Raw genomic sequence first — 17,077 nt, forward strand, 5'->3', positions numbered from 1 at the left:
TTAAAATTCCAAAGCAACAGAAATGGAAATCTAAAGATACCCAACAAAAAAAATAAAAACTTTCAAATTCAAAGTAATTTTCAATTGCCCACATTTTTCCAAGATCCAAACTTTGCTTGCATCAAAACCCATAATCAGATCCATGGGTAGAGGTAATTTTTTTATAAAAAGAGTAATTTTTAGTAAAAGATAAAAAAATAAAACAAGGTAAAAGAAAAAGTAAAGAAGGGAGGATAAAAAAAACATCCATAGCCATAACCATCATTAACAGGCTTTATAACCAGCATTAACTACATAAATCACCACTCAACTCAACCTCCTAACTATCACTATTAATCTTTGCCAAACACCATAACTAATACCTAATTATCATTAAACCATTCAGCATGTCAACAGTAAAAAAAAAGCCAAAATAAAAAAATAAACATAATATATCATGATAACAAAAAAATAAACAAAAAATAGAAGATAATATAAACAAGAAAAAGCAAAGTTGTAAGTTTTATGGTTTTGGGTTTAAGACAAAGTTGGCCCAAGAGAAGGAGAAAAGCGAGAAATGAATAAAAAGGAAGGAGCTTTAGGCTTTAAATTTTTAGATTCTAAATTGTTTTAGAGTTTTCTTTTCTTTTTTTTTTCTTTTTTTTGAAGAATAATCTATAAAAAGCTAAAAGAGATGAAAGGTAATTATGTAATAGACTTTTTACCTACTATACTACTCACTCTGGTTATTTCTCGGTTCTATTCCCTTCTGATGATGACATGAAAGTGATCTTAGTCGTTGGGTTTTAGAGAAGGAAGATCTCAACCATTGATTTTGTGAGGGTAAACTGTAGTAATAGATTTTCCCTTTTGAAATCGCCTTTACATGATGTTTTACTAGCTTTGGGTTTTGAACAGAATTTGAAAACTTCGCCCACAGGCCACTGCAGGTGATTATCTTTGGTTTTGTATAAAAATTTAATTTTATGGTATTGTTTTAGAATTGAATTTTTAGAGATTCAATAATAAAATATATTTTTGACATTATTTCAATGGAATCGATGTGATTTTTCTTTAATGCTAAAAATCGATCTCGAGCAAAATGCGAGGTAATATACTAGTTATAAAAAATTCAAGGGTCTTCGGATTATTTACGCATATAATTACTTAGAGCAATTAAATTCAAAACAACAACGCATGGTACCATAAGATAAGTATGTACTATATAGAAGTTGAATTGTTCTTTTCCCCAAGAAAAGTAATTGAACATTTCTTTTGTTAATTTTCTTTTTGGCTGGCGATAAATCAAAAACTTAAGATTAAATTTTCTTTGGCTATTAATTTTGTTATATTTATTTATTTACTTTCTCTTAAAATTATTATATTTGATTTCTTCACAATGAAGAATATAGCTGTTCGAATTTAAAATCATTGCTCAAATCTCATTCTATGTTTATAATTTAAACTAAATCCAAATAATCTATAATTATATATTTGTTTGATTAAAAATGAAAATTTAATGTAACACTTATTTAAATAAAATAGAATTATTTCATATAAATAAAATAATATATTTTAATTTATAAATGTAAAATATTTTATGATTATATTTACATAAAATTGTAGTAGTTGCTTTGAGATATTTTTATATTTTATAATAGGTCAAATTATGCCACAGATTTCTGTATTATATGAAAATTAAAAACTTAATTACTCTAATATAATTTATATAAAATTAGTCTTTTATTATTTTAATTTAATAATTTCAGTCCAATTGTAAATGGTGTCAAAATTTTATAATTAAAATTGTTGACATGACATTTGATTTATTAATGTGTATATTAACTTAACTAACACAATATATTGATTTGTTAAGATTAATTTTAATGATGAAGTGCTCTTAAAAAAAGTCATGTCAAATTAAAATTAACTCCACATCATATTTTGAAATTTTATTTTATTTTGTAAATCTTAAATCAATTTATTTTTCTAAATATGATTAATTAAAAAATTAAAAATATTCTAAAATTGAAAATTAATTGCACTCTTCTACACATAGCAGCAAAGGAACAACCCCAACCTTTTCGACTCTAAAATAAAAAACCATTTTATCAAAACATTTTCAACTCTAACACTAAAAAAAAAGGGAACAACCCATCCTGGCAAGTGGCATCACTTGCTTACCACAAAAAAGACTCATCGTTGGAAACAATCTTTGAAGCTTTAGAGTTGGGTATTGAAGGTCATGCAGTATTAGGTTGTTGGATATTGCTTTTTTTTACTTTTATCAACTAAGTTTCAAGAGTCATGACTTTTGGATTTTGGCAAAGAAATTAGAAAAAATATCAAATTGTTACAAAGGATATTATCTTAACTTTATTGCGTGTATTTTCTTACTTTGTGTATTATGATTGAATTTGAGAAAGCTAAAATTTTTGGAGTTTTGAGATTTAGGAGATTTTAGGAATTATTTTTTAAATACTAATGGTGAAAACTTAGGAGAGGGTGAGAGAGATTTGAAGAAAATTTGATGACCATCGGAAGTGGTGACGACAATAAATGTAGGATTTTAAGATTCAGATATTTCTTATTTTTTGTAAAAAAAGGTTTTCTTGGAGAAATCTAAGCTGATAGACCTATTTAAAAGATGAAGGGCAGAGTTTTCAAGTAAATTTTGGTGACATTCTAATGTGGATGTAAGGTGAACGACAACAATAGTGATGGTTGGAGCAACGATCAACGTGACATCTTGTCGAATCTAGATTGTATATTATCAAATTTTGGATTTATATTTTTCTAGTAATTAATTCTTTTAATTTAATTATTAAAGTTTTTTAAAAAATAAAAAAATATAAATCTAATGTGAATTAAAAGACCATGTGCTATACTATTTATGTTATATTTTTTTTATTATGCAAATTGAATCTTAATTTTGTATAATCTTAATGCCTAAAGTCTTAGAACAAGATGATTTTCATAGTTTCCTAATTAAAAAGAACTCATATCTTAATCCATTATAACTTTTTTTAATAAAATATTTTATAATTTTTTGGTTTCTCTCTCTTGACCTTTTAATCTTTTTACTTACTTTTTTGATTAACAGAAAGTATTATTTTATAGACAAAGAACTTTTAATTATCTTTATTTATACGTTTCATCAACGTATGCATTTACAACGAAAAACATCTACCTTTTATTTGCATTGATCAAAATGAGCATTAATAACAATATTAATGAAACTATAATTAATTAACTTATTAACTTAAGTTATTAAACCATAAATAAAAAAGTTATTTACTTAAGTTAGATAATAACATATAGGTCATAACATCTAACATTCTCCCACTTGGCCTACATGGTATTAGTGAAGTTTATGGTTCAGTAATAAGAATAATGCATAGAATACAAGTTAATTCCTTTTTTAAATTGATCAAATCATAAATCATCATTAAGTAAAAACTAATAAAGATCATAATGGTTCTATGTCATTAACTTGACATAATTCCTTCTATGTATCATATTATTAGCTTTATACTCAATATGACCTTTACCGAGAAATGTTATATAATAACAACATACTAAGCCTTATATCCCATATTTTTGGGTCAACTGTATGAAAGACCAAATAAAAGAATCAAGTTAGATTATAGTTTGAATCTTCTTGTGCCATTCATTTATATCAACAACCACCTTTTCATCTAATTCCTTAAATATTAAATCATTTTTATTACTTGCATCTATATCTTTCGTGGTCTATCTCTAGATGCTTTGATCTCTTCTAGATCTAAAGACTTAATTCTCTTAACCGGTGCACAACTAGGCCTACATTTCACATGTTTAAACTATCACAAATAGCCCTCTTTCATCTTTTTTTTTTAAAATTTGGACTATCATTAATTTTTTTTAAATCTCTTCATTTATGATTTTATCTCTTCTAATCTTACCACACATTCATTTACGAATCTTTATCTCTACTACGTTCTTTTTCTTCTTATCTTATTTTTTAACAGCCTAAAATTTAGTTTCATATAGTAATGCAAGCTTTACAATTGTTTTATATAACTTTGCTTTTAAATTTAAAGGGATGTTACAATCACACAACACACTTGAGGCACTTCTTCATTGCCCATCTTGCTTGAATCATATGTTTGACATTTGTTTTTATCTCAGTATCACTCTGAATAATTGATTTAAAATATTGAAACTGGCTACTCTTTGGTACTCTCTCACTATTCAACTTAATCACATTAGTATCCACTTTTTTTGTGATTACTAAACTTGCATTCCATATATTTAGTTTTAAATCTACTCAATTTAAAATCTCGAGACTCTAATGTACTATTTATAATTCTAATATCATATTAAGGGCACCATAGGTTTTAGCAACTAAAACTATATTGTTGATAAATAATATACATGATGATACTTTATCTTAGATATGTCCAATGAGCTCATCTATAAGTAAAGCAAAAAGAAAAAGACTTAGTGTTGAACCTTAATGTAATCTTGAGGTAATAAGAAAGCTATCTGTCATGCTCCTTAACCGTCCTCGCATTCATTACCACTCATTCATACATATTTTTAACTATGTTGATATAATTTAAAGAAACTTATTTCTTCATTAAGGCCCACCAAAAGCACCTTTCGAGGAACTTTATTATATGCTTTCATCAAGTTGATAAATGCTATATGTAGATCTTTCTTTCTTACTAAAAAAACCTCCAACAAAAACTTTAAAAGGTGGATCATCTTTGTTGTAGAGCATCCTAGCATAAACCCAGATTGGTTTTTGTTAGAGACAAATCATGTTCATATTTCATAATTCAATCATGTATATATACAACATAATAGAACATGATGCATAATATGCCATAAACAATACTTATAAAAGCTCAAAGTGTCAAATTCATAAGAAACATAAAACTTTTTCACAATGTCAATAATGGTTTTCAATAATGCCCATTCTTTCAACAGGTTTGTTAAATGTCTTTAGTGGTAAACCTTTTGTTAACAGATCTACAACTGTAAGATTGGTGCTAATGTGTTCAATTGACACTTTTGGTTTTGAAACTTCTTCTTTAACGGTAAAATATTTCAATTACATATGTTTAACACTTTTTGAGTACTTGTCGTTTTTAGAAAATATGATTGCTGCGACATTATCACAATAAATTTTCAGTGGCTTGGTAATACTATCAATAATTTCAAGTCTTAAAATAAAGTTTCGTAGTCATAAACCTTGAATAGTGACCTTAAAACATGCCACAAACTCAGCTTTCATAATGGATGCAGTAATGACAAACTATTTTACACTTTTCCATGAGATCGCTTCACAGGTTAAATAAACAAATAGCCAAATGTGGATTTTTTTTGTATCCACACACCCAACAAAATCTGAATTTGAATATCCTATCACCTCAAGGTGATCAGACCTCCTATAAGTGAGTATGTGATCTTTCGTTCCTTACAAGTATCTTAATACTTTTTTTATAGCCTTTCAATGATCCAAGCCTGGATCATTTTAATACCTGCCCAGTATTTCGACACTAAAACTAATGTTTAGTTTGGTACAAGTTTGGGTATACATCAAGCTTTCAATAATAGATGTATAAGGAATTTGTTCTACTTGTTTGCACTATACTTCATTCTTTAGGCATTCCATAAGATTCAATTTATCTCCTTTTTAAATTGAAACAATACTTGCAGAGCATTTTTCTATTCTAAATCTCTCTAAAATTCTATTAATATATATTTTTTGAAACAATCATAACAATCCTTGTGATTTATCATGAAATATTTCAATTTTAATTACATAAGATGCCTCACCCATATCTTTTATTTTAAAATTTTTAGAGATAAATTTCTTGGTCTCATGTAATAAGTCAAGATCATTAGTAGCAAGTAAAATATCATCATACAAAATAAAAAATACAAACTTACTCCCACTGACCTTTAGATATATACACCGATCCATAGTATTTTTTTAAATCCAAATGAAGTAATAATATCATTTAACTTAAGATATTGTTGTCAAAAAGCTACTTTAAGTATATATATTGACTTCTTAAGTTTACACACCATGTGTTTTTTTCTTTAATTGAAAAACCATCAGGTAGGTTCATGTAAACTTTTTCCTCTAAATTCTCATTCAAAAAAGCTATCTTTATATCCATTTGATGTAGCTCTAAGTCATAATAAACCACTATTGTCATAATAATTCTAAATGAGTCTTTTTAGAAACCGGAGAAAATATCTCTTTATAGTCAATACCATCTTTTAAAGTAAATATCTCTTTATAGTCAATAATACCATCTTTTTAAGTAAAGCCTTTGACAACAAGTTTAACTTGTATCGTTCAATATTGCCATTTGAGTTGCATTTCGTCTTGAAGGCCCATTTACACCTAACTCTTTTACAACTTTTAGGTATTTAACAAGATCTCAAACATCATTATGATCTATTGATTTCAACTCTTCTTTCATGACATTTAAACATTTGCTAGAATTAATACTTCTTTGGCTTAAGAAAATGAAATCGGATCTTCATCAATTTCTAAGTCAAATTCTGACTCTTGTAGATAAACTATATATTCATAAAAAATAGTAGATCTCTTTTGCTTTTGAGACCTTCTTAATACTACCTCATATGGTTCATCTACTGCAAGTTCATTGGAAATAATTTCATTATGGGGTGTTTGATCATTTATTTATTGTTCTTGTAAATTGTTAAACTATTTAACAATTGTAAGAACAACAATTTGAAAAGAAGTTATAAGTAAAATGATTTGCACCTCAACTTCTTGAAGTTCCACCTTGAGTGATTCCACACTCTCACTTGTTTCACCATTTTCAATGAACCTAGCATTTCTAGTTTTAACAATTCTTGTATTATGACTAAGATAGTAAAATCTATACCCTTTAGATTTTTTTGGATAATCAATGAAAAAATCATTGATTATTTTTTAATCAAAATTTTTTTCATGTAAATTATATATTCTTACTTTTGTCGGGCAACCCCAATATTTCAAGTGCCTTAAATTGGGTTTCTTTCCTTCCATAGTTCAAAATGAGTCTTTAGAATTGCCTTATTAGGAACCCTATTTAACAAATATATGATAGTTTTTAAAGTATAAATCCACAACGATAAGAGTAAAGATGAATTACTTAACATACTCCTAACCATGTCTATTAAAATATAGCTACGTCTTTCTATAACATCATTTTGTTATAGTGTACCTGGCATTGTGTATTAAGCACATATGCCATGCTTTTCAAGGAATTTAGCATATAAACCAAGACATTGTCCATTTTCATCATACTTTCATAATATTCACCATTTTTGTCAAATTTGATAATTTCTACCTTACTGTCTAATTGTTTTTCAACCTCATTAATAAATACCTCTAAAATATTTATTGATTAAGATTTTTTATGCAATAAGTAAATATAATCATTACGTAAAAAATTGTCAATAAAGGTAATAAAATGCTTTTCTTCACCAAATGATAGAACATTAAAAGGTCCACAAATATCATTGTATATAATCTTAAGAAGCTATGTGCTTCTTGTAGCTGCTTTCTTAATTGTGTGTTTTGTGTGTTTTCTTTTAATACAATCCACACAAATACTAAGATCAGTAAAATCCAAATTATGAAAGATTTCATTCTTTACTAATCTTTGTATTCTTTCTTTGGATATATGGCCCAAACATTTATGCCACAAGTAAATTGAATTTTCATTTATTAAACCAAGTTTAGTACCAACATTATCATGCCAAGTCAACAAGGTCTCAGTAAAATGATTATTAAGATTTAATTTGTATAAACCATCACATAAAATACCAAAGCCAATAAAATGATTATGTTTAAATAAATTGAAACATCAATTTCCAAACTTAAAGAAATATTTAAATGTATCAAATTTAGACAAAGAAACTAGATTTCGAGAAACAAATGAAACATAAAGAGTTTGAAAAAGATCTAAATGGTGTCCAGTGTTTAAAATTAAACAGTAGGTTTCAATGACTTCAACTGGTGCTTTGACTCAGTTTCCCATAAAAACAAAATTTTCATTTGGATTTATGGTTTGGATTGTAAAGAATTCTTGCATCGCATTTAAAATATTAATGATACAACTAGAATCAATCCACCAAGTATTATATGAAACTTTTACCAAATTTGATTCAAAACATACAAAAGCACTAAGCTTACCTTTCTTTAAGAACCATGCCTTACATTTTAAGCAATCTTTCTGATAATCTCTAGACTTTTTATAGAAATTACACTTATCTTTCTTTTGTTCCTTCTTATGGATTTGGACAGATGACACATTAATCTTTAGTGGTCTTTTATTACCCTTTCCATTTTTCTTTACTAGTTTTTTTTTTAGCTCCTAGTTGACCCATAAGATTAATTGAGTGAATTCCTTGCTTCATAAGCCTCGCCTCATTTTGAATAAGCATACTTTGTAGTTCAGTCGCATGCCATTTATCATTTATACTGTTATAATTTATTTGGAATGGACCATACTTAGGAGGCAAAAAATTTATAATAAATTGTATAAGAAAATTTTTACTCACTTCCATTCCCGTGGATCTTAATCTTGTTGTTATGTTTGACATTTCAGTGGCATACTTATGTATGATACAATAACCATCAAATTTCATGATAATTAACATACACATTAATGTCCTAACAAGTGACTTATGAACAAAATCAAATTAAGACGTATCTTTCACAAACTTCAAAAATTCCTTAGCATTATCGATTTTAGGAATTGTTGACTTAATGTTGTTTGCTACTGTCATTCATATGAACATTAAACTTAATCTATTTGATATGCCATAAGCATTATAAAAAGAATTTTGTTTAATACTGTTAAAATCAATAACAACAAGCCTATCAGTCATGAAAGCCAAATCAAGATCTAAAACACTTAGATGATACTAGACTTGTTCAAACCATTTAGAAAAATTAAGCCCATTAAACTTCATAATAGACAAAGCTTGCAAATGAAGAGAAACATGAACAAATGTTGCAAAATAGATAAAATACCCATACGTTAATGCTTTGAGTTGTAACTTAAATATATGATATAGATTCAAATAACATTCATATAAACATTAAATGTACATTAAAGTTCTCTTTTAGATGATCCAACAATGTATAACAATAAATATAATTGATGTTTAATTTTGATTCACATAATTAGCAATTATATATACTCTAATTAGATATACTTACTATTTTTGGATATGCAAAAAATATCTAATAAATTATATTAATCAACCATGATTATGTTAATGATTATAAAATTAATCAACTACCTTTGGACGATCCTTAAAATATTTGGTAATCATTGAATTTCAATTTACTCAATAAATATATATTATCATGTCATCCCATTTATAGCATCACAAAATCATAAGTAATTGAATTTTATTTAATTCGACATCTATAAAAAACTGTTCAATTTGATTACTTTGGTGACTAACAAATTATTCATACTATATATATCAAAATAAATAATCATAACAATTATTTTGATAATAATAGACATAATGATAATTCAAACATAATATAAGGGAAGGTGTTATTGTTATGAATAAAAAAATACCCATAAACTATTATATATGAATTTTACATAATTGTTATATCTCACATATATAGTAAAATGCAATATATATATATATATATTATAACAAGTAAATAGGTATAAAATAATTAAACATTTGTTTACATTAATGACTTTCATAATTATTATAAAATTCATAATATTTAATTATATTATTTACAATTTAACGACTATTAAGTTTAATTTATTTTGTCTTTCATTTTTTATGCAATCTTTATTATTTTTCTTTAATTTTTATATATCTTTATATATATATATATTCATTTATCTAATAAATATATATTTATTAAGTACTACATTTCTTCATTAATAAATTATAAAATAAATATGATTTATTGTTATATTAAATTTATATAAAGAGTTATATTGTAATTAAATAAATAACAATTTAATGATATCCAAATAAATAAATAAAAGAAACTTTAATTATTGTTTTAAGATTTCATGTACCATGCTAATATTAACTTGCAAAAAACATTGAAACTATTAACTTTTAATATAATATAAAATAAAATTAATAACAAACATCAACATGAAAATAGATCATAAAAATTAATAATAATAAATATAAAGAGTAATTTTTAAAAGAAAATTACAAGTTCTTAAATCAAAAGTTCTGATATCACATGTTAGATTTTTTTTATTATAAAAATTCAATCTTAATTTTATATAATTTTAATGCTCAAGATTTTAAAACAAGATGAATTTCATAATTTCTAATTAAAGAGAAATTACATCTTGATTCATTATAACTTCTTTTGATAAAATGTTTTATCATTTTTTTTATTAACTTTTTAATCTTTTACCTACTTTTTTAATGGACAAAAAGCATTATTTTATAGGTTGAAGAGAAACGTTTATTTAACTTTTAATTATTTTTATTTATGCATTCCATCAACATATACATTTACAACAAAAGAATATCTCTTTTATTTGCATTGATCAAAGTGAATATTAAGAAAACCATAGTTACTTAATTTATAAATTTAAATATCATAAATAAAATTTTATTTATTTAAGTTATATAATTACATATAAATCATAATATTTACTAATTTAATTTATATAAACATCGTATCAATTATAAACCAATCAAAATATCATGCAATAAAAGATAATGATAATATCAACAAATTAAAGGTCACATCAATATTTTTAACAAAAATTTTTAGACAAAATTGATGATTACCTAAAAATTATTAAATTAAAATAATATAAAAATTAAATTTATATAAAGCATAATAAAGGGTGTAAATTTTCAATTTTTGTATGATACAGAGATCGCCTGCATAGTTTGACCTCTAACACCGGCACAATAAAGTCAGAAACGAAGGACACCGACTCAGCTAAAGTACGCTGCCTCAGCTAAAATACGCCCTTTTCGTATCGCTGAAATGATAAAAATCCAATCCAATCTCTCCTTTTATATTAATTGCCAACATCAATGGGGTGCTCGGTAAACCCATACGGCGCGAAAACAATTCCCATCCCTAAGCCACGATAAGAAGAAAAAAAAAAAAGGAAACAAAAAGGAAATCCGCGGATTTTCTCTCCCACCCTTTTTGAAACCCTAATTTAACGAATATCAGAAAAATTTCAACGGATTATCTCTTTTTTCTTCTCAGGTTTTCTTCGACTCTTTTTTTTTTTTTCTTTATTTTCCCTGATTCTCATCGATCTACGGATATATATTTCGATTTGATATCAAGAGTGTAATGTTTGATATTTTTGAACTTTTGGGCATTTAGGGTTTCGATTTGTTTTTTTTTTCCCGAAGATTTTTATAGGGGTTGATCGCTGAACGGGATGGCCTCCGTATCAAGTCAGCCGCAGTTCCGTTACACTCAACCCCCATCTAAGGTGCTGCATTTGAGAAACTTGCCATGGGAGTGTACGGAGGAAGAGTTGATCGAGCTGGGGAAGCCATTTGGGAAGGTCGTTAACACCAAGTGCAATGTTGGAGCCAACCGTAATCAAGCTTTCATCGAATTTGTAAGTTTAATAAGAGCTTTTTATAATCTGTTCTAATTTCGTCCCATTATTTCAATAAAGTTAGTAATAATATTTATTTCTTTGTTTACCATTTTTTAGGCTGATTTGAATCAGGCTATTGCTATGATATCATATTATGCTTCATCTTCAGAGCCTGCTCAAGTAAGGGGCAAAACGGTCTACCTACAATATTCCAACAGGCAGGAGATTGTAAACAACAAAACGACCGCTGATGTTGCTGGAAATGTTCTGTTGGTAACCATCGAAGGTCAAGATGCACGGCTTGTTTCCATCGATGTTTTGCATTTGGTATGGAAGACCTTGGCTTTTTTGTTGGTTCAGAAGGGTGTGAAGTTATTATTTCTAGGTTGATATAAGTTTATGTAATTACTAGGATTGTGTAGCTTTTGTCGTACGCTTTCGGAAAAAAAAGCTTTTTGTGTTTTGACATGGATGTGAATGGATCAGCAGGATAATGTCAAGGGAATTATCTCCAATGGCAGCTTAGTGCATCGGTAGAAAGAGCACACGTGTGTTTGTCTCCTTTCTCCTTTCCTTAACACTACCTCTCTTCCCTACTCTTCCTTACTTACCTCCTATTCCTACCATTTAGGATGTTTTTTTTCCTATTTCTTCTTTCATCTGCATCCATCTCCCTTGGACTTTTTAGATGCTTTGTGTCACTAATTTTTCTTTTGTGCTGCAACTGGCAATGAAGTTTGTGCTTCATTTACAATTTTGTGCATATTGTCTGTTTAATATATTTGTGTGGTAAAATAGATGCTAGCTTTGCTGAATGTCAAAATCTTCACTCCTTACTGAACATGAGCAGGGCAGTCTAGTTGAGTGCATTCGTTTTTCTTGGCACTCAGGTGAAGCAATATACCAAAAAGTTTCTTAGAACCCTGAATCCAAGGTAACTTTGAAGGAGGTGCTTACTTTGGTGCATAGGTTACCTGCTTAGTAGAACAAAAGGTGCTCAAGGCAAGTGCCTCCACGAATTGGCAGTTCTTTTTTAGAAAGTTTGATGACCCCTGATTAGGTAGCCAATCATCCTTGTAATCACCACTGTTTTTTGTCAATGATGTCCTTTATTCCCAGAATGAATGACTATCATCAATAACAGCCTATGAAGGTTGAAAGATCCTTCTGCCCCTTTCCACTCGTGCAAGCATACTTATCTCTTGCCATTTTGGAATAAAACATAATTTGTAATTATTAATAGTCCCTAAATCATATAGGAATAATATGAGGCCGCTAGTTCTCCCAGTCTAAATGTTTCTTTTTTTTAGTCTATATAACCCTGCTTTTGAAAAGCGAGTTAATTATTTGCATAGATTTATTCTACTAAAGAACAGTTGTTATTTTTCTTAGGGAAGAATGTAATCTACAAAGTGCCTGATGTTGAAAATATACTTACTCTGTAACTTTATCATACAGAGGCACAAATTGCCTGGATATATATATATATATATATGCTTTTCTATTAGGTGCCTATCCTTGTAGTGAGAGCTTCTTCCTGGCACCTTGACTGATGCTAGAATCAGGTGCTTATTGCAACTTTTTTCTTTTGACTTCCTCTAGTATGGGCTCTAACATTTTAAATTCTAGAGCAATTAATATCTCTCCCTGCATCTGCAGTTTACTGCAATTTATTTGAAGCTGCTGGAACTTTACCTTTTATCCTTACAAAAGAATAGTGATTGAATCAGATTTTTGAACTTAGAAGTTGAGAGAGTTATTTATTCCATGAAACTTGATAAAAAAGTGAAATTTTAGCGGCCTGTACTGTAGCTTTGTTTTATTTGTAAAGATGTGAAGTTTCATAGCACTACTTGGTTGGTTTTATCACCCTTCCTTCATTTCATCATTTGTGGCATTCTAGATTTCTAGTACCCTGATAAAGTATTGATTTTACATGTACTAAGCTTGTTAACCTCCTTGGAAAATGTGAAATTTATCACTGTAATTATCAAACTGTATACTGTTAATACGATCTATTGTTTCTGCCTCTATGCTGAAGACCTGGATATGTCTCCATTTCTTATTTTCTGGAAAATCTGTTAGAGGGAATTAAAAATTGAAATTGCTTTTTGGAGTTCTTTTACTTGATTTTTGTCAGTTCTTTCTAAAGCAGTAAATAATGCAGGTATTTTCAGCTTTTGGATTTGTGCATAAAATTACAACCTTTGAGAAGACAGCTGGATTCCAGGTCAATGAATTCGTCTCCTTCTTTCAGTATTGGTTGGCTTGCTTCAGCCTTTGAAAATATGCTCATTCTATACCCTAACTTTTGTGCAGGCATTGGTGCAGTTTTCAGATGCAGAAACAGCCACGTCTGCAAAAAATGCCTTGGATGGACGAATCATCCCTAGGTGACAGTTGTATTAATTGTTAGACAGGGTATTTAGTCCAACTAGAATGGACCACATAGCTTTAGACGTGGTGCACTTGCATTGAGCACATACGTCTATTGGGCCCTTAAACTTTTGACGGATTATTTCTGTTAAGTGTTGCAATGTTCCCTCTTACTTGCGATCTTTTAGTTCTTGGTAAAGGATATAGACAACTCACTGAGTTAGAATTAAATTATAGTTCCTTTAATGACATTAGTGTCCTCCACAAGCAAGGCTTTTAATCTTACATGTTGTTTTGGTCTTTTTTGACTATTGGTTTTCTTGCACAATGTACTGACTCTGTCCTGGGTTTTCAGGTATCTGCTTTCTGAAAATATAGCGCCTTGTACGCTTAGGATCACATATTCTGCTCATACAGATTTGAGTGTGAAATTTCAGAGCCACAGGAGCAGGTATTCCTGATGTTTCCTCTTCGTATCTGATTATTGATCATATGTATCACATTCCAGTACTTAATTGGTTCTGGAGATGCTTATGAATTGATGATATTAATGGCAGTTAGTATGTGTTTGCATATCTGAACTTTTCATCCATCACTTACTTTTGTTGCTTTACGATTTACTGGGCTTTAGTTCATCTCTCTGCTAGTGATCTCCATCTTCATTATTGTTTAGTGATTACATGAATTGCTTGCCCTTTTCCTTTTTTTCTTCTTCTCAGGGACTATACCAATCCGTATCTTCCTGTTGCTCCTTCAGCTATAGATGGAAGTGGTCAGGTAAAGAACATGCTATTGACAATTGAATTTCTTAACAGCAGTTAGAATTTTAATATAGTTCTCTGTGAACTACTTACTGCGTACAGTTTCTTAGAGCACAAAGTCTTGCTTTTAGTCCAAGTTCCCATAAATTTATTAAAATGTTTGCATGTGTTTTTTCACATGCAAGGTGTTGCATGCATCAAGATTCAACTAAGAAATGATTGGCCAAAAAAAAAAAAAACTAAGAAATGAATGATATTGCTGCATTACTGCACTGGATTCTGTGGTGTTTTGTTTAATTTATTTTTATCAATGAGGTTCATTTGTCATCATTGCAGTTCAGTTTGGGTCTTGATGGAAAAAAACTAGAACCAGAGAGTAACGTTTTACTTGCGTCTATTGAGAACATGCAGTATGCTGTGACCTTGGATGTGTTACACATGGTATTTACAATTACTGGAAGCAACTTTTATTAGACTGTTTACCATGTCAACTCTCGCTGATTATTTGTCATTTACTCTCTTCTTTTTGTCCTGTATTTAGGTATTTTCTGCTTTTGGCCCTGTTCAAAAGATTGCCATGTTTGATAAGAACGGTGGAGTGCAGGCTCTAATTCAGTACCCAGGTAATTCAACCTTGCTTATTTATCTTGTCTTAAATTAGGCATCAGAATCGGGTATTCCTTCCATCAAGATGGTTCCATCATTTGCATTTGAGAATTTCTGACTAGTGATAAAAAGGTTATTTTTAAATAGAGCCTGCTTAATCAAACAAATTCATCCTTAGCATTTGTGGTCTAATCCATTATTGTTTTCATCTTAAAGGCAAGAACATATGAAAGAGATTGGACACATATTTCCTGCCGTCCCTTAAATTTAAGTAGTAATGGTTTGATGTTTTGCAGATGTTCAGACAGCTGTTGTTGCCAAGGAGGCCTTGGAAGGGCACTGCATATATGATGGAGGATTTTGCAAACTTCATATCTCGTATTCACGCCACACTGATCTCAGTATAAAGGTATTTGGATGATACCATTTATTGATTGTTATTTAAATGGTTTGTTTTGTTGCAATAGTTTAGCTTGGTGGCAAAATTGATGGCCATGCATTTTCTTGGCACTTTTTCTAAAGGGTGCAAAGAGGGAAGAGGGAGGGCTGTGGGGAAGTTCTTTGGAGTGTCTCAGCTCTGTAGTTCTCTTCAGAATCCTGCTATGTTGCATTACTTTGATTGAATTACATTGCTGATTTCGATGGGTGTCAAGATTGCAACTTACATTTAAAGATAAAGAAGCCCAGTCTAATATGGTTTGTCTGTGCATTACAGGTCAACAATGATAGGAGCAGAGATTATACAATCCCTAACCCTGCCATGGTTAATCCACAGCCTTCGATGGTGGGGCAACAGCCAATTCAAACATTGGGTGCAGCTGCTCATCAATACAATGGGACTCAATATGCTCCTGGTTTAGAGCAACCAATGATGCCTCCTCAACCTTCAGCTGGATGGGTCTCGGCTGTGCCAGCAGTGCCTCAATCCATGCCAGTACAGATGACTAGTCATCATCCATTCGTGCCACCAGCCACAATGCCTCAAATGACTCCCGGGGTGATGCAAATGCCAGGCCGGAGTGGAGTACCACCACCAGCTGGGACAGTGCCTCCTTATAGACCCAATCAGATGTAATAGCATCTATCTATGATATATGAAAACTGAGTTGAGGTGGCCTCAGCTGCCACATGGTGGTTTCTCCCGACCTCTGTTTTTGTTTTTTTTTTTTGCTTTTTTTATTGAATGGGGTCATGTAAACATTTTTTAGTTTTAGAGGACATTTTTGGTATTATGTTTATTGGAATTTCAACAAAGGAGTGGAGACTGGAGCGAGGGGGAGCTGGAAGGAAGTGGGAAGAAGCTACAGGGAGAGAGGCGGAGATGGTAAGACATAGGTGGGGGGGGGGGGGGGGGATTTTGAATGTTTAATTAAAGATATTGTGCAGCCAGAAGAAAAGATATTGTACAATTTGCGAATGTTAATATTTTTTTAGAATTTTCTTAGGAGCTAAGAGTTTCGTTTGTTTTTTTTTTTTTTTTTTTGACAAAACGTAAAATTCTATTGTTTTTCATATAAAAAAATACAATCTTTTCTACACTAATTTTTATTCAAAATCATTGACTATTCAAAATTTTGCTTATTTTTCATTTTCTTTCTTATATTTAATGAACTGGTTTATAATATTCCGCGCATCTCAATTGACAAATCTCCAATAAAAAAATAAAAAACCGGTGAGTTGAAAATAGAAACTCAGTCGACTGAGAAAAACGAAAAAAACAATTTAAGTGATGGACGCGCAAGTGACAAG

General features: G+C 29.5%; 1 protein-coding gene across 3 annotated transcripts; it reads left to right on the plus strand.

Annotated features, from left to right (window-relative positions):
- The first annotated feature begins 10,871 nt into the window (after window positions 1–10,871).
- On the plus strand, window positions 10,872–16,566 carry LOC111289563 (polypyrimidine tract-binding protein homolog 2). 3 transcript variants are annotated; one of them, XM_022880710.2, is made up of 11 exons: window positions 10,872–11,236; window positions 11,360–11,603; window positions 11,703–11,912; window positions 13,753–13,815; window positions 13,905–13,978; window positions 14,317–14,412; window positions 14,681–14,738; window positions 15,059–15,163; window positions 15,264–15,345; window positions 15,625–15,737; window positions 16,044–16,566. In XM_022880710.2, exons 2-11 carry the CDS (start codon window positions 11,418–11,420, stop codon window positions 16,401–16,403), a joined length of 1,347 nt encoding a protein of 448 aa, XP_022736445.2. In that variant the 5' UTR covers window positions 10,872–11,236; window positions 11,360–11,417; the 3' UTR covers window positions 16,404–16,566. The 3 variants fall into 3 exon arrangements, with proteins under 3 accessions (XP_022736445.2, XP_022736448.2, XP_022736447.2); XM_022880712.2 differs by having other exon boundaries at window positions 10,888–11,236; window positions 11,389–11,603; XM_022880713.2 differs by lacking the exon at window positions 15,059–15,163.
- Window positions 16,567–17,077: the final 511 nt, after the last annotated feature.

Source organism: Durio zibethinus, chromosome 11 (assembly GCF_047325235.1).
Source record: "Durio zibethinus cultivar Kanyao isolate XHJ-2024 chromosome 11, ASM4732523v1, whole genome shotgun sequence".
Lineage (NCBI taxonomy): Eukaryota > Viridiplantae > Streptophyta > Magnoliopsida > Malvales > Malvaceae > Durio > Durio zibethinus.

Excerpts from the sequence above, each read along its gene's own strand:
- LOC111289563 (XM_022880710.2), top strand. The coding sequence starts at position 11,418 with ATGGCCTCCGTATCAAGTCAGCCGCAGTTCCGTTACACTCAACCCCCA. Across the intron at positions 14,739-15,058 it reads CTATAGATGGAAGTGGTCAG|TTCAGTTTGGGTCTTGATGG; the intron begins GTAAAGAACATG and ends TCATCATTGCAG. Across the intron at positions 15,164-15,263 it reads CCTTGGATGTGTTACACATG|GTATTTTCTGCTTTTGGCCC; the intron begins GTATTTACAATT and ends TCCTGTATTTAG.